Source organism: Myodes glareolus, chromosome 6, assembly GCF_982192425.1.
Source record: "Myodes glareolus chromosome 6, mMyoGla1.1, whole genome shotgun sequence".
Taxonomy (NCBI): Eukaryota; Metazoa; Chordata; class Mammalia; order Rodentia; family Cricetidae; genus Myodes; species Myodes glareolus.
The window spans coordinates 95,035,714-95,058,546 of record NC_142031.1 but is presented as its reverse complement, the minus strand read 5'-3'; the positions used below and the strand labels follow the sequence as shown (position 1 = coordinate 95,058,546).

The 22,833-nt window shown below is 40.9% G+C and overlaps 1 protein-coding gene across 10 annotated transcripts in view; it reads left to right on the top strand.

Annotated features, from left to right (window-relative positions):
- Ltbp1 (latent transforming growth factor beta binding protein 1) overlaps positions 1–22,833 on the top strand; it is a 386,955-nt gene that overhangs the window by 295,375 nt on the left and 68,747 nt on the right. For all 10 annotated transcript variants that reach the window (XM_085691031.2, XM_048416147.3, XM_048416146.3 and 7 more), the window contains 4 exons: positions 4,663–4,785; positions 10,910–11,032; positions 12,893–13,015; positions 20,057–20,179. In XM_085691031.2, coding sequence (XP_085547157.2) covers positions 4,663–4,785; positions 10,910–11,032; positions 12,893–13,015; positions 20,057–20,179 — 492 coding nt within the window. The remainder of the gene's footprint in view (positions 1–4,662; positions 4,786–10,909; positions 11,033–12,892; positions 13,016–20,056; positions 20,180–22,833) is intronic.

The following is a 22,833-nucleotide window of genomic DNA, read 5'->3' as shown; positions in this document are numbered from 1 at the left end:
CCCTAACAACCCATTGTGGAATGTGGTACCCATTTGTCTGTGATTGTTTCCTTGATTAATTACCCGCCTGAGAGAAGAAACTGAGACTGTTTGAACTCATTATGCATTTGAAGAATTTGGGGAGTATATATATTCTATATGATCATAGATTTTAGTAACATGAGTTTTGAATTTTAACTATAATATGGGAAACCAAAGACATGATTGTCTCCTTCTGTTGGTTAAGGACAGATGGAGGGTCGACAGGGTTTATCTTGCTTCCTGTGGTATATTGGTGAGAGACTATACCAAAGATTAGAAATAAGAAGTATAGGACCTTAAACTTCTGATATCACCAAGGTCCACATGTTTTTGTCCTTGACTAAATTTAAAAATACTGGAGACTATTGAAACGTGTTACCGTATATGAGCAAAATGATTGCTCAGACTTGCATTTGAGAGACTTTGTTCTGGGTGTAAACTAGATAATGGAGTAGAGATGGCGAGACTTTGGAGCTTAATTTTAAAATAATAGCAGCAATCCAGGAGGGAAGAAATGGGAGCATTAGGAATGGAGCAAAATGCAATGAAATAATGAAATTGATATAGCGGAGAGGCATCCTGGAAGTAAGCTGAAAGCTCTCAACGGTCACGGAATGTGGAGATAGAGGGAGGGGGTCGTGAAGAAGGGATGACTCTGGGTTTGTGCCATGAGCCCATGAGTGTGTGGTGATACCATAGGATAATGCAGGAAACACCATAAAGAGAAGGCAGGGTGGAGTCAGTTTTTTCTGTGAAGACTGAGGTACCTATGGGAGAGCCGAGGGGAGTTCAGTAAGCTGACTAGCTGGATGCAGGGATCTGCAATCTAGAGAATTCTGGTCTCAGGATACATTATGGAGCTTACTTTGTTCTCCTTGTATGGCCAACCATTTCTCTCTCTCTCTCTCTCTCTCTCTCTCTCTCTCTCTCTCTCTCTCTCTCGTGTATATGTGGGAGCTTCTCTGTAACTACTTCCCTTCTCTGTAGAAATTTCTTGGGTAGATTTTGCTGCCTGCTATTCCTTCCAGAGTTCAATTTCCATCAAGGTCGTGGACCCATTCAACTCTTAACTGGTTTGTCTACAGAAATGACTGGTTTTGTACAATTTTGTCTATAATAAGTAAAGAAAAGGATAAACATATGAAACTGCCCTGGATATTATATAGCAATCTGCTTCGTCATTAATCACGGTGGTAGCTTTAAAAAACGGCAGCATTGTAAGTGCCCCATGCAAGGCAATCTGCAATGTCTGCAATTTAAATAAAATACGGCCTTAGGACCAGGCTTTGCCGGTTACACTCTACAGCTCTGTAAATCACTGTTGCTGGAGCATGAGTAATTAAACAGAGAGTCCATACATTTCTGAACTTGTTAACATTTTTGAAACCAAACCAGATACTAGACATGACATTTCTCTTGCTGCTGTCTGGAATTTTACGTGCCCCGTGTCTAGGCTCGCTCTGTTCCACTGTTTACTTTGGCCCCAACTCTTGGCATCTTCTTTCAAGTTGTTTGCCCTCAGTGTTTACAAAAGTAAGTTCCCACAAGCAAAGAAAGGGTGGGTAATGAGGCAGCCTGGAAGTCCTACTTGCAGTTGTCAGAAACTAAGATTGGTGCACCGTAATTGGGGTTATTTTTTTTTTTTAAAAAAAGCAACACTGAACTATGTGGGCAATGCCAATGTCTTCTTCCTCAGTGTGCACATGGAATGCACACTCCCGGATGTGCCTCTGCTATATTTTACTCTAACTTTGTTTCTGAGTTCTCTCTAAAGAAAGAAAACTGCCTTTGTAAAATACAATGAAAATAAGAGTAATCCAAGCTCTGGGCTGCTAAGTGAAGGCAAAGTCCGCCAGGCTGCTGACACGCTGCCTTCTGAGAATAGGCAAAGGCGTTTTTGCTCTCTTGATGATCAGTGAAAAATAGAATAAATGTATTTAAACAACCTTAGTAATTATGATGTCTTGATTTGGCTGGAGCGATAGCTTGGAATCTAAGAGCCCACACTATTGCAGAGGACCTATGTGCAGCTCCCAGCAACTGTGTTCAGTGGGTCCCAATTGCCTATAACTCTACCTCCGGCAAGGACGGGGGCACTGCCCTTTTCTAGTCTTTATTGGCACTTACACTCATGTACATAGGCTCTCATGTAGACACATACACATAGAGTATTTAAAATAAAAATAAATCTTAAAGAAAGGTATTTTGATTACATTAAAGACTAATGATACTTAGACTAAATTATAGTGATGTGTGGCGTTTTCACAGTTCTAAAGCTTTTCCTCTTGGATTATTGATATATAGGTGTGGAGGTTCCCACAGCAGCCATGAGTGACTTTCCTAACAGAATTCAAGAGAGACACAGAATTCAAAACTGTTTTTTGGTGTGTATGCAAGTTCACATGTACATATGAACATGGTGTGTGTGCGTGTATGTGTGTGTGCACATATATGTAGAAGCCCAAGGAGTCTTCCTTGATCTGAGGAGTCTATAGCAGTTAGGGCTGATTTTATATGTTGGGTCAGGGTCTCTCACTGAACCCAGGGCTGGCTATTTTTGGTACTCTGCTTAGCCAACTTTTTCCAGGAATTCCCTGCCTGTGCCTCCTGAGTGCTGGGATGTAGGAGGCCATCATGCCCACTGACATTTAAATGGGTTCTGAGACTCCAAATTCATACTTTCGTGGCAAACACTTTACCAACTGAGCCTTCTTTCCAATCTTCTTCCTTCTTAGTAACAATCATTGAGTAAGAACTCAATGAATGATCTGTAGAAGGAGCAGCGGGCTGCGTTCCCGCCTCTTGGCTCCCGGTTAGCTTACACCCGAAATAATTACATGGAAACTGTATTCATTTAAACACTGCCTGGCCCATTATCTGTAGCCTCTTATTGGCTAACTCTTACATATTGATCTAACCCATTTCTAATAATCTGTGTAGCACCACGAGGTGGTGGCCTACCAGGAAAGATCTTAACCTGCGTCCATCTTGGAGAGGAGAGCTATGGCGACTGACTGCCTCTGCTTTCTTTCTCCCACAATTCTGTTCTGTCTACTCCACCCACCTAAAGGCTGGCCTATCAAAAAGGCCAAGGCAGTCTCTTTATTAACCAATGAAAGTAACACATAGACTTATGACCCTCCTCCATCAATGATCGTTAAATGGAACCAGTGAAAATGTAAAGAATTATTTTCATTATAAATATGATTTAAAATAATTAAAAGCAACCCAAACTCCCCTGCTCTGTGTTTATCACTGGACTTTGCCTATGACAGAAATGTATTACAGGTTGTTGTTTCTTTTTTTTTTTTCAATAGGATTTGGATTCAAATCTCAGAACTACCATTTTCTTTCTCTTTAAAATTTTATTTTATGTGTGTGGGTGTTTTTTCTGTATGCATGTATGTGTGCCATGTGTAGATCTGATATCCTTTGAGACCAGAATGGGTCATCTAATCCTCTGGAAATGGAGTTACTGATGGTTGTGAGCTGCCATGTGGGTGCTGGGAGTTGAAGCTATATTGGCAGGAGGTTGCTTGTTCACTTGCTGGCCACCCAGACTCCTAAAGTGATCACACAGAAATCTGTATTAATTGCAATACCATTTGGCCAATAGCTTAAGTGTATTCCAAGCTAGCTCCTACACCCCAAACTAACCCATTACCCTTAATCTCTTGTATCACCATAAGGTCATGGCTTACTGGCAAAGTTTTAGCGGGCTCCAGCACAGGCATCTGTCCCAGGCGGCTACATGGCTTCTCACTGACTCTGCCTTCTTTCTCCCAGCATTCAGTTTAGTTTTCCCACCTAGCTCTATTCTGTTAAGCCACTGGCTGAAACAGATTTATCCATTAACCAATAAAAGTAGCACATAGACAGAAGGACTTCCCACACCAAACCTGGATCTTCTGGAAGAGCATTCAGTGGTCTTAACTGTTAAACCATCTCTCCAGCCCCAGAATCACCACCATTTTCTAACCCTGTGACCTTGGGTATCTCTAAGTATCGGTGCCCTTCTGAAATGCTTTTCCCATGTTAAATTTGCAGCAGTTATAGAGAACGTTTTGTGCCCACATGTAGTTCCATAAGCACAGCTGCTACTATGATTGTAGCATTTGTTTGTCTGATCTTCAGGCTCCTCCAGAAGCGACCCTGGATTGGTTTTATGATGCCAATTGACTGCCCTGTATAGATGTGTCTGACATCTCTCCCTCAGTTATAGCTGTCTTTCTGGATCCCGAGTCACAGATTTTGTTTCTGAAGGCCTTCCCATCTTCCTGAATCCATCAACTCCCAAAATGATCCCCCACCCCTTTCTCTAGAGATTTTATTCTGCGGGGCATATTATCCTAAACTTACCATCCCCACCCCCATCCTCATTTACAACAGGCCCCCCAAGCGTTTCTGACTTGTTCACGCAGCTCTTTTGGTCCAGTGTTCGTCACACTTAGGATGTGAGTGAGGCGGAGAACCATGGTCCACTCCAAGACAGCTGCTGCTTCTCTTCAGGACCACCTTTAAAGTCCAAGAATCTGCCCGTTCTTGTAAAGGTCTGCTCTCCCCCTCTCTAATCAAGCTTGATTTGATTCATGCTCTCTTTCCCTCTCTCTTGTTTCTTTCCATTATGCAACATCTTTCAAGATGTGGACGAGTGCCTGCAGCCAAAGGTCTGCACTAACGGTTCCTGCACCAATCTTGAAGGTTCCTACATGTGTTCCTGTCACAAGGGCTATAGCCCCACACCGGACCATCGGCAATGTCAAGGTAAGGCTGTGGTCTCATTTCCCATTGCATTGCATGAGTACAATTGAGTGGCCAGTCTTAAAAATGAACTGTGTACCTGTGTTGCTGTTGTTTTTTTTCTTCATTAATTCCTTTGAAGCATATTTGGCTCCTTCCTGTGCGTGAGTCCAGAATGGATTTTTATAAATGTCATATGTCTTGAACACTGTATGTGATATGCATAGTTTTCATCTGCCTTTTGTCAGTTGTATGTTATACACATTCTACATGCCCTTATTAACTCTTCTAACATCATTTTTAAAGGTTACATCATACTCAAATATCATTACAGTTTTCCCAACTTATTATTGGCAGATCTCTTTTTAAAATAAACCTTTGCCTCAGCTTTAAAATTATTTATCTGTAAGTATGAAAATATCTGATAATATTTCCTGGATGTTTTTAATATTAAATTGGAAAATGTTCATTTCTAGTTCTTAAATGTGTATTTCTTTTCATTTTAAGAAGTTAATTTTTGTGTCCTCATTTCTTAATAATTCCTTAAACATTTGCAGTTATTAATATTTCTTATTTTTATTAACAATTTATATTTGTTATTTATATATTTTGTTAATAGTGTTTTATATTTTTCAAGCATTTTATTTTCAAACAAATGCATATGATCTTTGAACATACACTCATTTACATATGTGCCTTTGTACATGCATATTATATGTTCATACAATTTGCCTTTGTGGTATATTATAATTGGTCTGTAGTTTCCCTAATTTTACTCTTAGTAATTCTTTTTAAACAAATTGTGCATGTGTGTGAGTCACACACATGTGCACACACCCATGTACATACTTGTAAAGGCCAGTAAGCTCTTGAGATAGGCCTATCTCCGTTTCCCAGTGCTGGAGTTACAAAGCACCCACAACCATTCCTGCTTTCATGTGATGGTGGGGATCTGAACTCAGGTCCTCCAGCTTACGGAGTAAGCACTCTTTCACTTAACCATTTCCTCAGCCCCAAATATATTTTTCCTTTACAGCCAAACTGAAGGTTGTTCTGTTTTCTTCCACTACTTTTATACCCCAAAACATGTTCTTCCTAAAACAAAAATGAGGAAATAAATACACGTTTTTTTTCTTTCCTAAGTTAATATCACACTTAGGTGAAGGAGCTGCGACATTAAGTTCCCCTTCCAGTAGGCAAGGAATAAAGGAATGTCCCAACGTTCTGTAGGAGATGAGCCATTCTCTGCTTGCAGCAGGAACTCCAAAGGCATTGGATCAGGTGCCCTGTTTTTGCCCATAGTGGAGTACCAGTCACTGCCTATGAATGACATAAAGTAGACGACATGTCTCCATTACTCCTGGTCCCCCTCTGCCCGACCATATTCACACCTTTCCTGTTCACTCCTTAAGAGATGCATCTCCTCAAGCCAAGTTCTACACAGGAACTATCTAGAATTTCTCTCCCATCTCTTCTCAGTCGCACTTCACCACACTTACCAGGGTAACGGCGAACAAAGATCTTGAACCTTAGATGTTACTATCAATTCATATTCGGTTGATATGTTTACTTTATAATCATATGCTGTCACTTTATCTCTCTGTTTTTTTTATCTGCTGTTGAGAAAAGCTCTTTTAAGTTCTGTCTCTATATCATATTTCAAATGTAGTTGATCCTATTGCCTTCTTCAGCTTGTATTCTCTGTCCCATTCAAGTTAACATCATGCTAGCAGAGTGCCCTGGGCTTATTTAGACCCAAATGCTTGCTCAGGAGTCACCTACATGTCATACCTACCTTCTTCCTCACTGCTTCTTTCACAGTGCCTCTTCTTGTGGACCACCATGAGACCTTGCATGAATGACTTCTGACTTCCAGATTTTATGTCACACAATTTTAGCAACCTATACTGTCTAAAGGGATGGGAAACTCAAGAGTAGACATGCATTGAGTACATGGCTCGCACAACTGTCTTGCTTTTGAGAGTTGCCCAAACAGTTGAGCCTTCTGCTCTCTGATAGGACTCCCTAGAACCTCACTTCATTCACTAAGCGTAGCTATCTTAACCAAACAATGAAGGTTGGAATTATCGCGGTTGTCATGAGAGTGACCCAGGCAACTGATGTACATAATGACCAGAACACTTCATGTCTACATTGCTTTCTCCCACAAATTTCTATCTGCCCAGTCTGATTATGATAAAGATATCACAGAAAAAGGGATGGTACAGGATCCTGGCCTCTGCTCCCCAAGGCATATAGCCAACTTGGAACTAAGACAGCTAAACACAAAGTAGAGCCCTAGGTTGACTCCAAGAAAGGAAGAGGACTAGGAGAAAATGTGTAAAATTAAAACAACAACAACAAAAACAACAACAGGATTTAGGGTTTTCTTTTAAAGGGGAATAGATGATGCTGTAGACCTCTATCCATGTTTAACAATATAGGAAAGTCCTGGGGTCCATTCCCAGAACTACTTTACAAAAGAAAGATCTACCAGATCTTGGCTTTAATACTTATAAGCTACTGTTTTGAATAGGCTGCATTAGTTCACCATGGACCACTTTCCTTATGTGAAGAGGGATTAATCATGGTAACTAACCCACAGGATCAATGTGAAGATTGCATGTTTTAATTCCAGATGGTGTGGGGGGTGGAGAATGAGTCGATGTGTTTGCAGAAAGTGACACGACAGTTTGGGTTGTGTTTGTGACATTAAAGGCAATGAGAAAAGTCTTGTTAAAGTCAAGGAGTACGGTCTGCTTATGTGCTGGGAAAGCCTTGAAGAGGTGTTGCTGTCTAAACCTAGTCATAGATACTAAATATAAGGGGAGGAAAACTTAGCAGGGAGAGGAAACAGCACAGTGCACAGACAGGAACAGGGAAAGGGCTGATGGCTTTGCTTAGCTTTGAACCCTGCCTCTACTCCTGTTCAGAGTCTAGGCTAGAATAAAGGGAAATCCCTGTTCTGTGGTTTGGGCACCTGCAATGAGCTAACTACTCTCATTGCTCTGCTACCAAAACCTTTTTCTTTAGTTTTTCCCTTAAAGAACATCTTTTATGATTAGACTCATCCCAAATCATAAATTTCTTCCTTCTTCAATATCCCAGGAACTCCATCAACTATACTTTATTGGTGGTCCCTATTGTTTACTTTGTCTTCACCTCACTAAATGTCCTGGTGGCAGTTTGGAGACTCAAAGAGTATATCCAGTGCTTCAATGTGTTAGCTCATTGCTTCTTAATCTTAACATTATAGCATATATAACATATAAAGTTATCTTTTATCATGATAACAAATTTATATGTGTATTTATACCTACATATCACTGTATGCCTTAACAATCTGTATTTTTTCCTCTGGACAGGTCTTGTCACAGTAAGATGTGTTAAAAGTAAGATGTCTCCAAAATGCCTATTTTAATAGAAACTTTCCCTTTGTTTTAATAATTCTGTCCCTCATTGGAAAGAAAAAAAAACCATTTCTAAAACTAGGAGCCTCTTTTCCCTTTGGTCATTTTAAAGACATAGAGAACACTTTGTAATAATGGCATGCCTTGAGATGCCAGGTGTCTGTGTCATGACTTCGAATGAATGGCTTTGGGCAGTCTTCCCGACATAAACGAGTAGTCTAAGTGATGTCTGGCACACCTTGGTGGTACTTGGAATGGAGTGCCTGTCCTCTTGGCAAATGTCTTCCTGTGGGAATATCTAATTTGCCATCATCTATGAGAAAGTCAGAAAGATGCCAAAACACTAAAAATTCTGCTAGACGTGATGTGAGATCCAGCAAGAGCTATTGTTGGTCCCAGTTTGTGCATTGATGCCTCAAGTGTTTTCATACAAAGTCGAGAAGCATCTACAACCTTCCTAATGCCGATAGACTGAGGATTCTGGAAAGGCACAAAATAATTCTGAGGATGAAATTTGGCTTCATAATTAAATGTCTCTGTGCACAAACATGGTTTCTTAATAAATAAAAGGAGCCAGCCACTGACACAATCAGTGAAGTAGATAAAAAGATTTCAATCAATGAGCAAGTACAATGGATAACAAAGTAAAATAAGAAACAAACTATTGGACCATAACTTTATTCATAATGTGAAAGTTATTTTGGGGAAACTTGGAATAATTTGGCATCTTACTTTTCTCAGGATAGGAGCCAGAGGATTAATACCTCATTAGAGATTAAGAAATCCAACTTTGATCAGGAAACGACAAACTGTCAATTATACTAGAGGCAGAAGGCTGTACAGTGAATGGGGATTCCTGATAAACACTTACAGACACATTCTAATTAAGGCGTTTTTAGAGGCAAACAACAGTTGTTTGTTGTTCATTGATCATAGAGCACAGCTTCTTCTTAGCTCCTTTAGTTGAATTATGCTTCTCTGTTTAAGTCAGAGAGACGGCTAGTGCAGTTTGCATATGTTGCCCTCCCTCATTCTCAGAGGCCTGTGGTGCAATTGGTGAAGAACAATTGTACCATGCTTTAATAATAATTATAAATGTTTATACATTGCTAGCTGTCCAGCAGAACGCACTAAGGCTGGGCCAATGCAGGATAGAATTCTCAAATTAGGACAGACCCAAACAGTAGGTGTCTTCACTACTTTCTGCCTTACTGAGAGAGAGAGGGCTTATTTTGACCCATAGTTTTAGTGTCCAGTCCATCATGATGGGTAGTCGTGACGGTAGGTGCTTGAGATGGATGGCCGTACTGCCTCCACAGTCAGGAAGCGGGGATGGGGTAAGGAAGGCTGCCGCACTGCTTCCCTTCTCCTTTATATAGTTTGACATTAGAGTGTGAGCCTTTCTACCTCAACTAGCCTGACCTTGAAAGTCCTTCCTCCAGGTGTTGAGAGATTTGTCGCTGAGGTGATACAAGAACACATGAAATTGACAGGCAATATAAATCATTATGGTAGACAGGCAGAGCCATGTGGAAAGCCCGCCCTGTTTCTACTAGGAATGTCCATGTCACAGAAGAAGTCCTGCTTTGCTGCATTCTGGTCACTTCATACCCACAACATTTCCAAGGTCACTAATGCTTGGTAGTGTTTCTTTAGGATATCACAGCCTTCCTCCGTCTGCTGCTCTATCTTTTGCCAAGGCTTGTTTATGCTTCCAGATTTTTTATTTTTCAACTGATGTTTGACTACTATGTAATTTCATGGTGACATTTTCATACACTATTACCACATTTCACTCTTACCTTCCACTCCCTTTCCCTACCCCCTTTTCTCTACTTCTCCCCCAGAATGTTGCTCTCTACTGCTTCATGGCACATATGGTTTATTACCTCTTATTACCTTCTCTTCTTCTTCCTTCCCTTCCCTGTAGATCACTCCAATCCTCCCACCTTTACATTTGTGCCCTAAATATACACCCTCATGTGCATGTCCACATGCATATATATATATATATATATATATATATATGTATATATATATATATATATATATATATATCCAGAGAAAGAGAGGGGGAAAACATGTGATATTTGTTTGGAATTTTTTTTGAGACAGGGTTTCACTATATGTTTATATAGATGGAACTCATGGCCCTCCTGGCTCAGCCCTTCCAAGAGCTGGGATTACAGGTATGTGCCTGACTCACTGGCAGCATTTAATTAAGTCCTCAAACACCACATTCTCACTGAGTCTTTCTTTATCATCATCTGTCACATTAGTACCATTTTTCACGGTTTCTGTGTTATTTTGAAAGGTAGGTCAGTCGTACTTAGCACAACTCTTTGACCTCCTCATTCAAATTATAAAGAAAGGGTATGCTTCTGCTGCCATCCGTAGCTGCCAGGATTTGTATCTGTTTGTTCTGGATAGTTTCATTTCTATCCTTCCTACATGCGGCGGGCCCGCCGGATCTAGCAGCTGTTACCATGAGCTTTGTATTCTGCCTTCCATTTTCAACTCTAAACTCTTACGTTGTCTTGTGCTATATGCACAGTGTTTCGATGAGATAAAGAGTGGGAGCTGCAAGTTGCTTTGGTACTCATTTAACTTACACAAGTCAACATCCTAGGTTGATGACGGTTTCAGTACTATTGTTTTGTGACAATTGGAGGGATTGCCATGTTCTTCTCTGGGGGAGTCTCTTTCTAAAAACCAGTTGTCATCATGTATGTTAACAGATGTTGACGAATGTCAGCAAGGGAACCTATGCATGAACGGGCAGTGCAAAAACACTGATGGCTCCTTCCGGTGTACCTGTGGACAGGGATATCAGCTGTCAGCCGCTAAAGACCAATGCGAAGGTAGGTGCATGCCATCAGGAATTGCTGAGACCAGGGTAAGTGACACAGCCTAGGCCATTATAGTCTCCGAATTCCAGGTACTTTTACAAAAATCAGACAAGTCAATAATATAGAAAAATATGACATTGGCGACTAGTGGCTAATTCATATTAATATCAAATTAAGAAGATGAATTATTGCTGTCTTTGTAACTCTTTACTATGTAAAGTAACTTCCATTTAAGCATTTAAATTAATGTTGTGGTTTTATGTACTGTGATTCCACAATTAGAAGGTCATTATATTGGCCTGCTATTATGCTAATAGCATATTAGCTATTGAATGCTAATAATTTCAGTGTGTATTTAGACTTCAATATTCTTTTGACCAATTTTGGTACACTGAAAGAGTTTGTGCCTTGTTCTCAGAGATGAAGACTATTTGATAAGCAAAACCATTTACTGACAGCGTCCCAAAAGCAAGAGTATCTGATGGTGATCACAGACGCGTCTACCATTACTAGTGTCCCCTTCCCCAGGCATCTCTTCCTAGAACATCGAATGCCCAACTAACCCGAGCTATACACAAGCACATTCATGTACAAAGATAAGTTAAGCAACTTGTTCTAGAACCCCTCTTAATATGCTTGCCTTTATAACCCCTAACCCCATTTACCTACAGTTGAATGGATACAAGAGCTGCACATGATAGCATCGGGCTCCCCCATTCAGAGTCCTCTGGCAGAGCCTGTCAGGATCCATTCAATGATGAGTAGGGTATAACCAGAGTCACCCGTCTGCCAGACTATCAGCAGGGAAAACCCACTTTATTTGCCAAATGCTATGACAGTCTAACCAAAGATATGACTACCACAATGTAAGAGAAGAATGAGCCAGATTCCTTGTGGGAGCTGATACACATGTTACACCTTCCAGAAATACTGGCGGAAAAAGAGAAATGGTTTCTAATGTTAAAAAATAAGCCCTTCCACACAGAATGTGGACTGAGTGCCGACCCACAGCAAGGTGTTATCTGAGGCATCCTAAAGAATGTGATAGACATAACTTCTGCCCCCAGAAGTCTGTTATTGCAATGTAACCATGAGGGTGAAGTGTTTGTGTTCATGCAGGGCATTTGTGCCATCACATAACGGGCGAATGCCTGAGCTCAGGGCCATGTGACTGAAGCAACTGATACTCAGGTTGAGAATGTGTGTTTCCAGGTGGAGCGAGCAAGTGACAATGTAGAGTATTCAATGAGATGAGGGGGAGGGGAAGATTTGGCCAGAATGGTCCTGTTTTTAGAGTAAGAGAGAATAAATGACAATGGATGGCTAGATGGATGGATGGATGGATGGATGGATGGATGGATGGATGGATGAAGCCCAGTTGCTCAGAGCCCAGTAGGTAACTTAGAAAGGACAAAGAAAGGATGCATGCTGCACTACTTAAAGACAAAGGTGGCCAATCTTTTCTGTAATGGACCAGATAATAAGTGAATACACAGAGTAGTTTTAAATTAAATTTTATTTATACTAAGTAGTAGTAGGCCAAGTTTGGCCTGTGTAATTTGAGGACCTTTGTTTTAGGCTTTTTAAGGCCTACGTGCTTTCAAAGCAAGTGTTAAAATTAAATGTATCAAAATGGAGTTCACAAATGATGGCAAATTATTTGCTACCCATATTTAAATAGTGAAACTCATGCATGCAGATGGCTTACATTCTTAAGTCTGTTAGAATTTTCCCTACTGTAGAGTTACCCTTTTCTTCAGCTTAGCATACATCACTTAATGAAAGCTCTTACTCGATTATAAACCGGAAATCGCTGTATCTTCTCTGACACAAATGATGGATTCTAGTCTCTCCGTACTATCTTGCTCACAGATATTGACGAATGCCAACACCATCACCTCTGCTCTCATGGGCAGTGCAGGAACACAGAGGGCTCCTTCCAGTGTGTGTGCAACCAGGGTTACAGAGCGTCTGCGCTGGGGGACCACTGTGAAGGTGAGCACCTGGCCCTGCCTCAGGCCCAGAACATGTTACAACCCGAAGCAATCGGGAAACTTCCCACCTGCCGTGTAGGAACTCAGCCTTTGCCTTCGGAATGGAGGGTTAGCTCCCTGCAAAGGGTTTCCTTCACCTGCCGTGTGAAGAGACAAAAGAGAGGGGAGACTGCCAATTTTTCTGTGTACCAGTGATGGATGGCTCACACTGGGTGCATGGTTCTGAACTACACCCTTTGTACAAAACTGTCTCCCAAATGGCCCAAACAACTAACGCAGCTTAATTTTCCGTACCAGCTGAGGGCTTTAAAGAGCTGAGTCTTTCTGTAGGGAACACTTCTACAAGGCAGCACACACATCTAGTGCTGGGCAGCTGACTGTGGCTTAGAGACTGTATGAGGTATTCCGGGCACCTGGCCAGCTCGTACACAAGAGTATTTTCTCCTGACATGTTCTTTAGCTCGCTCTCACCACCACCTCATTGCTCATGAACAGTCTGTGTGTTCAGGGCCCATCCAAGGAACGTAATTTCCAGCTTCCCCTACCTGTTTGGTGCATGTGTAAGCTGTCAGTTGTGAAATCATTCATAAACATCTGGACTGTGTCCCACATGTGAGGGGTGATGTTAATTTTCTCTTGGCTGCAATCAAAATAGCAGACAAGAGGAAATCTAAGGGCGGAAGGATTTATTTTGGTTCATAGTTTGAATGTACAGTCCGCCATGATGGGGAAGGCATGGCAGCCAGAGCTGTTTGAGGCTGAAGCAGCAGGAGGGGAAAGCTGATTGCTCAGACGCTCGAGGATTGATAGGTAGAGGTAGAACAGGAGCAGAGGTGAACTCATCCCCTAGTGGCTATTTCCTCCAGTTCTCTAAAGGCTCCTTAAAGTCCACAGCCTTCAAAAATACCACCACCTGCTAGAGAACAAGTGTTCAAACGTAAGAGCCTAAGTGGGAGATTACAAAGACAAACCATCACAGGGCCCCTGCTCTACCGCTGTCTTAGTGTTCTGTTGCTCTACCGCTGTCTTAGTGTTCTGTTGCTCTACCGCTGTCTTAGTGTTCTGTTTCTGGGAAGAGACCCCATGAGCAGCTCTTACAAAAGAAAGCATTTAACTGGGACGTGTTTACAGTTTCAGATGTTTAGGCCACTGTCATTATGGTGAGTTGTACGGTGGCTTACAGGCAAATATGACGCTGGAGAAGCAACGCCAAGAGATCTACATTTAGTTCCACAGGCAGCAAGAAGAGAAACCCTGGGACTGGTTAGGGCCTTTGAAACCCCAGAGTCTATTCTGAGTGACATATGTACTCCAGCAAGGACACGCCTCCTAGTCTCTCTCAAGTAGTGCCACTTCCTGATGACCAAGTATTCAAATATATGAGCCTATGGGGACCATTCTTTTTTAAACCACCACAACCATTTCCAAGAATCACCTCCTGGCAGAGCATTTAAGTTCAGCATTCTTTTCACTCCTAGCTCCATTAGCTGGGGAATAGCCATTGTGAATTATAGCATGCTGCATTTTTATCAGACAGTTTGGCACAAGTATTCTCAAAGAGGCTGAATACCTACCTGTCTCTGCTGCTTCTTGGAGCAGAAATTAACTCGGTCCTCTTAAGGTACAATTTGAGTCTAATTTCGAAGGCTTTAAAAATGCGTAATGTCTGTGTACCAGTAAGTCAGCTTCTAGGATTTTTCCCCAGGGTAGTAGTATTTCTCAAGGTTAATAACCTGGACAAAATGCTATCACTAGTATTTCTACTCAGAAATAGACAAGTAATAAAACAAGGTCGGAAACAGATGATACCTAAAAATTGTATTTGGGGAACCCCAATAAACAGGTTAGCGGTTTGACATGATGACATCCATGGAAGACAGGACAATCATGATGGAGGGACCTCTGTGCTATGAAGGACCTGCTATGGAAGATGCTCTTAGGAAGTCAGTCAGTAGCAAGGCCAATACGAGCATGTGGGAACCCTAAACCAACCATCATTGACTTGTCAACCATCATCATTGATGATGACCACCATTATTGGCCATGCCAAGGGGTCATCAGAAATATATATATATATATGTATATATATACATGTATATATGTATATATATGTATATATATACATATATATAGTTGTTTTGTCTGTATATATGTCTGTACACCATGCGTGTGCAGTGCTGATGGAAGCCAGAAGAGGGTGTCAGATCTCCTGGGACTGGAGTTCCAGACTGTTATGGGAATTGAACTCAGGTCCTCTGGAAGAGCAGTCAGTGTTCTTAACCACTGATCCATCTCTCCAGCCCCAACCATGCCTGAAATTTTGACAGTATTCACCAGAGAGTATATTCTTTGGGGGACATGGTTATTTTGTTGTTGTTGTTGTTGTTGTTTTGAGACAGGTTTTCTCTGTGTATCCCTGACTATTATGGAATGCACTTTGTAATCCAGACTGGTCTCAAACTCAGAGATCCACCTGTCTCTGCCTCCCAAGTGCTGGGATTAAAGGTGTGCACCACCACTGCCCTGCAGAGAATATATTCTTTTATTCTGGCTTTTCAAAAAAACATGTAGGTATGTCATCAGAAGGCCCTAAAATGCTTTTATTCTAAAAACATTCATTGCATGACAAGCCAAACACAAACCTTTAGCCAACTTATTCTTTATTATTAATATATATGTTTATAAGATATAATTATGTTCCCCATGAAAATTTCCTTTGGATGTGTAATGAAGCTCATTTCTCTTAAAGTCAGGATTAATTTCCCCAGTTTTGGGTTATAAATAGGACTGGAGTCCATCCAGCTAACTCAGAACTCCCTTTGAAACCACATTAGCACTCAGCCTGCTAATTCCCACCTAGTCCTGTTTCCGGCCCTCACCAGTGGAATGTATTTTGCCATAATTAACTGTCTATGAATGTTCACATACCTCTCACAGCTGTGGAAGGGAGAACCATCCTTCTTTTTAGACTTTATATTTACATGTGCAATTTTTTCCCAATTTCAGTGGAGATCTGGCCTTCATGCACTATTTTCCCGCAGACCCACCGGCCATTGCTGAGAGGCAGAAACTAAGTGTTAGCATGATGTTGGTGACCTCCTTGTCCCATTTCTTAGAGATCTCAGGTCCTTCAGCATACAAAAGGCTCTTCCTCCAACCTGCTAGGCGCTAACTTAATCTTAAACCTACCTGATCCTGTCCCCCAATTTCCCTGGGGTTGTTCTCTGTAGGGCTCCTTGTGGAGTCTCAGAAAATAACTTGGTACCTGTCATTCTGAGGCCCTTATCTCTTTGTGGTTGAAACACCAACAATATAAACAAACAAAAGACAGTGAGAAGTCATTTTTTTCTTTTCAGGTCAGAATCATTCACTTACATATTTGTTTATCACATACGGGTAGTACTGAATTTGTAGGAGCCTGTATTGGAGGTACAGGCCACGTATAAAAACTGGGTATATATATATTTTCTGCCCTTCTGGAATTACCTTCATTCCAGCACTGAAGTTAACAATAGGTGTGATAAGTCAGTAAAAGGCACAGCTTGTTAAATGGCAATAACTTATAAAATGCGATCTGTGTGGGGTTCCGAAGCTGGACCATTTTAAATAAGGGAAATAGCGGTTTCCTTAAGTCACTGACTTGTGAATATTGATGAGAAGAGCATTGTATTCAAAGTAATAGCAGGTGTTGAAGCCCCAATGGAGCAGACTCTGTGGAGATTAGGATTTCCACATGACATGTTCAGTTTTCCTTCCCAGAGTGACTGTTCAAGTATGAATAGCAAATCAGTCCAATGCTAGGTATCTAGAATCGAGGGGTGAGCCCTGGGCTGTGAGCCATCAGCACACATGTTTAAAGCCATGAGGTTGCATGGGATCACTCAAGAGGAAGTACTGCTAGAAGAGAGAAGAGCTCCTAGGCCTTCCAACATGTAGAAATAAATGGGTAGGGACAAGCAGAGGACGTGAGGAAGTGACATGTGATGGAGGAGACCTGGACCCCAAGCAAAGAAAAAGCTTCAAGGGGAGGAGAGAGTTACAGACTGTGCCAAACATGACCGCCAGGCAAAGAAGACCAAAATGGACCTTGCTATTTAATAATGCAGAGGTGATGGGGAAAGTGACAAGATTCCTCTGCCACTTTCTGGGAAACACGTTCCTTAATTCCTAGGAAGACTGTTCACACCACCCCGTGGGAGACAATCCCACATGGAGCACTTTTTATGCTTAAGCAGTTGCTTCATTGTCTTCGAGGGCGACCGGATCTCATTGTTAGCCCAAGCTGGCTTCGAGCTCACTCTGCAACACAAGCAGCCCTCAAATTTGTCATCCTCCTGCCTTAGCTTCCAGGGTGGGCTGTCAAGAGTGCACCACCGTGCATAGTTCTCACTCTGATTGGGTTTTTGCAAGGTTGTAGCAGAGATCACGAACATGAATCATGAATAAAAATATATATTAAACTTGATTATCTCATAAGTAAGAGTTTTTAAATCTATACATTACTTTATAAACACTTAAAACAATGCTATTTTTTCTCAAATTTTGAGATATGAATGAAAATAAGATTATTAACTATTCCTGCTTACAGACTTCTTCGTTCTGATGCAGAGTGCCAGGTCACATGGTATTTCTTGCTGAACTTTGCATTCTCTAGATTTGACTCATTTTCAAGTTGAGATTCTCTTGTCTTTAATTTAATGCTAATGATCAAATAAGTTTCATCTCCCTTTGTTACCTTCTTTTCCTAAGGAGCAAAGAAAGGAAATCAGCTCACCCAATACTTATCCACTAGAACAGCTGTGGAGTTAACCAAATACATATAGAAAAATGGAATGTCTCTCCCAGGAGGACACTAGAGTGTGAAACGATACCGCCATTTTAGGAAGCAATTTCTAAAAACATTAAACGTCTCCTCTAGGATTCAGTTATTGTAAATCCCAGTAGTTTGCCCAAGGAATACGAAAGCACGAGTTTACATGAAGACATGCATGTTTGTTTGAAGTAGACAAAATGGCAGTAGTCCAAGTATTCACTGAAAGCTGAAGGGGCAAACAGACTTGTATTTATATAATGAAATACTGCTTGGCAAAGAAGAGTAAGCTTTTGATACAATCAGCATTTTGGATGAGTGTCAGAAACACTGTGAACTGAGGATGCCAAAGACACAAGAGGGATCCTGCTGGGGGGTGGGTCTGGGGGAAATGCCAGTACCGGCACCGTGGTGGTGTTTGTACAATGTGTATGTCACTGTTCCAGTGCATTGAGCTGGACTCTCATAATAGATTATTTATTGTAAGTTATACTACAAAGAAGATAGATGATGGGAAATGGCATTTTTAAAAAGCAGCAATGCCGTTGCATTGAAATGGCACGTCACATACTTTCGTGTTTTATGGTAGCCATGCTTGGAACATTGCCAGTGTGGATGATCACACACCCATCATAACTTTATCTTGACGGGGTGAGACAATCAGCCTCCCTTCTCCCTTTTGTATAGCAGCCCCTTAGTTCATTTGGCTCAATGAGGAAACTTTACTCCAGTGTCCTCATCCTTGAACAAAACAGCGGGGAATATGGGGGAGATAGCATCGCCTCCTATATTCACACCCTCCTCCAAATTCCCCTTTGCATCAGCAGCCATCAGAATTACTTGCAAGAAATGTCATGAAAGCCAAAGTCCAAGGATACGAAGGAAGGATTGTTCCTTGGTTTTCTTGAACACTAATTATTTAAGCCCTGCGCAGACACACCAGAGGAAGGGCTTGGGGGTGTGTTAGGAGTAATGATCTCTGGCTAGGAGACGCTGTGGCGATAAACAGCCCAGAAACATCTGCATGATGTGAGCCTCTGCATCACTGAGACTGTCTCACATCATCACGCTCAGAACTCGGGGTCGGTTGACTGTGGAACACTTATAGTTGGACATATGCTTTATATGTAGTTGTTAAAACTCTAGGCAGTCTGTTTAGTTGCGGGGGGGTGCTAGCTCTTAACAAGGATTCTGCTCCAGTTGCTTCCATGAGCAAAGATTCCCACATTCACATTCTACTTCCAAGACATTAAGTCAATTCTTTCTGTTAGGGAGACCTTTGTTGATCTTTGTATCTTTTCTCTAAATTCATATTGCCTCTAAATATAGCAGCATTCTTTTGTCAGGTAATTGTGTTTTGTAATGATTCTTACATTAATTTGGGGAATCTATAATACAGTTTAATGACTTACATGTTTATTTTTATTAATACGATGGCATTTGGAGTTCTAGTTTTAATAGCATTTCTCTTTTGTGTGGCGACTCTTGCCATACACTTTCAAACCAGATCTTATACATAGATATACATAGATCAAGGAGCTTAAAGGTGCTTAAGATAAACTTAGCAACATGTGCTTTAAAAAAATGTATTCTCTATTATCATGAAGAAAGCAAACATGTAAATTATTGTTTAATAAAAACTTGTGACTCTTCCTCTCCCAATTAATTGTATTTGATGTTTAGAACTTCCATGCAATACTCAGGAGTCTGAAGCATGAAGACTGTGAACTCCAGGCCAATGCAGGCTACATAGTTAGACACTGTCTCAAACATATAATTTATGTGTTCATTCAAAGCTAAAATCTTTCTAGATGGCATTTGCACTCAGGGCCTGAGGCGGGAAGATCAACAGTTTCAGAATGGGCAACATAATAAATTAGACTCTCATTGAAATAACAGAATGACAATTAAGCTAAAAATTATTCCAAAATGTTTCATTAAAAATAAACCCTGCCATCCATCTGAAATCATGTACTGAAAACACAATGCATGTTTATCATGTTTATGTGATTTTGTATATGTGTCCAGTACCCACCATTTCTTTCTCTCTTCCAAAAAACCTTATTAATGATTTAGTTAAAATAAGGAAGAGCTGGAATCTATACTTTTCCAAGTGCTTATCAACATTTATTCCCCCAAACAACACACTTGACACAGGATGCTGATAAGACATAACATGTATCATCTCCCTTATATTGCTTGCTTAGTCCTAACTTGCACACTGGCTTGCAGATATCAACGAATGCCTAGAGGACAGTAGTGTCTGTCAGGGAGGAGACTGCATCAATACTGCGGGGTCCTATGACTGCACATGCCCAGATGGATTCCAGCTGAATGACAATAAAGGATGTCAAGGTATGACTCTCTTTCCCTTTTCTTACATACGTACTTCTTCAATTCTGCCGTGCTTCCCGGCAATAGGCTTGCTTTATTCATCATAACTGACGGCATTTTGCATGATGAAAGTGTGTTTCTAAGGTCTACATCAAGCATGGGGTTGTCTTGCTTTGGACCACAAAGCTTGCATGTGTCATAAACCACATTCTTACTCTATATGATTCTGATGTCGCTTGTGCTTTGCTGGGCCTTGGGGGTCACTTGATTCAAAATGGTTGTTTCATTTGTTTGTGGCTGTCAGGAATGTATTTCATTTTGCCTCAGAGATAATATTTATTCTTTTATGATGCCTATTTTAGTTCAGTACCAACCATTTCTTTCTCTCTTCCAAAAAAAAAAAAGCCTCATTGATGATTTGGTTAAGATAAGGAAGACCAGGAATTCATATTTTTCAGAGTGCTTATCAACATTTTTTCTCCCAAATAACAATACTGTTGACTCAAGATGCAAATAAGGACACAGTAATACAACACAGGTACAAATACGTCCTTCACAGTAACATAAAGCGAGCACTCCCTGTTGGTGCCTCTTTCAATGTTTACAGCAGGACTACAAGGTAGCTTTCCTTATAGTCCACTTGTGTGTGACTATCTGAGTCTCAGAGAAGCTAATGAACATGCTCCTTCCTCTCCAGTAAGGAGCTGAGATTTGAACTTATAATCAAAGAAGACAGTAATGTTAAATGATTTTTCTACAGGAAAATGTAATTGACCTTATTTTGAGTTTGTGGTAGATTCTGTGTCCAACATTTTATGGCTGCACTTATGGCTGCCACTTAACACTGCACTTATCAGTCTTAAGAGCATGGTACTGGTGACATTGCTCAGAGGTACAGCACTTGCCTAGTGTGGGAGATGCCTTGAGATCAGTGCCTTGGGGGAGGGAAAAAGAATGAATGAATGAATGAAGACATGCATGCATAAAAAATGGTGAATGACTAACAGGTTTATGCCTATTTTTCCCACTGAAAATATATACTTATCTTTATATTTGTGTGTGTTTATTTCTGATATATGAATAAGTGTTTTATGGTCCTCTGCCATTATAGAATTGTGCATATTATTCAAAATGCTAATCAATAAGATAGCATATATGATTATTCCTATTATTATTGTTACTGTTGATTGCCACAAATGATCTTTCATCTGGTATGTTCCAGATAGCCCATATCCTTGGCAAAGAGGGTGCCTTCTCTCTGAGATGTGGTACAGCAGTAATATCATGCATTATTTGTATGGCACTAGCCATTTCCCCATGTGTCACTGAATTGTGAAAGCTGTGGACCTTTGCCTCAAGGTCTTTTAGAATTCATTCCCTTGGTCTGTCCCAAATCTTAAATATCCCCCACATACTTCATTTGATATTAGGTGTTTCTTTACTTTCATAATGCAATAAGTGAAGCTGGGTTTTTAAGTTTTCCAGTGTGGAAATTAAATGTGCTCAGACTTGATGCTGTAGAGAAGAAACATTTGAATTGTATGTTTCTGTCAAAATATTTCCATTTTGGTACTTTAAACAAAATTAATCTTGATTTATATAAAAATGCCAGGAGATTGAAAAAAACTCAAAAACCTAAGAAATTTGAATCCTGATCTTTATTATAGGATTTTTGGCTGAAAAGTGGTATTTTCTTTTCTAATTTCTTTTGGCTAAATAGAGGCGAAACCTGGTCTCAGTACAAATGGCCCAAGAACTCATACTGAACATTTTCTCATTTAACTTCTAGAGTCAAATCCCCCAGAACTCACTCAGTCATCTGACTCATTAATTGCATCACGTTCTCTCAATACATAAAATTCCTGTCTGTGGTCTGAGATCAAAGATGTGACTTCTCCAAAACCGTGGTGGTTAATGACTGTCAGTCGCTAGTCAATCACCTCTGTTCTGGGTCGCATTCTTTCCTCAGAATAAATGGGTGTGTCAACTTGAAAAATTTGAGTTCAGATATGTGATAAGCATTTCTCGTGTGTGTGTGTGTGTGTGTGTGTGTGTGTGTACGTGCACATGTGTGTGTGTGTGTGTACATGCCCACACATGGAGTCAGAAGACAACCTGCAGAAGTCAGTTCTCGTTGTCCTCCATGTGAGACCCAGAGACCCAGCTCAGATCATCAGGTTTGGCAGCAAGTGCCTTCTCACTGGCATTTCTGAAGCAGGTCCTACGCACAGTTTAAGGAATATGTAAGAATCTGTGGCATTGCCCATTTCTGCCTAGTAGGCTGTTTACACCTTCCTTGAGTGATCTCTTCTGCTGTCGCTGGAGGCGACTTTGTGATCTTTTACTCCGCCCACACTTGTCTAATCCCGTGATCATGTCAGTGCTGTGTTGAGAGGTACGGGTTTCGGAGTCTGTCCTGACGCTGAAAGTGTAGTAGATGGTAACCTACAGGGACCATTGCTGAGAAACTATGCGAGAGGCATAAACTTTGGCAGCCTTGCCGAGTGTTCTGAAGTCAAGACATCTTCAGTCACAAGTATGCTTAAGATTTCTCTTTGTCCCCCCAAACTAATGGTGATGTACAGATGGTATGGAAATTCCATGTTAATAGTCTCTTCAGGAATGTGGCAGGGAACGCTAGAGATTCAGAACACACTTCAGTTTCACGTTTTGGC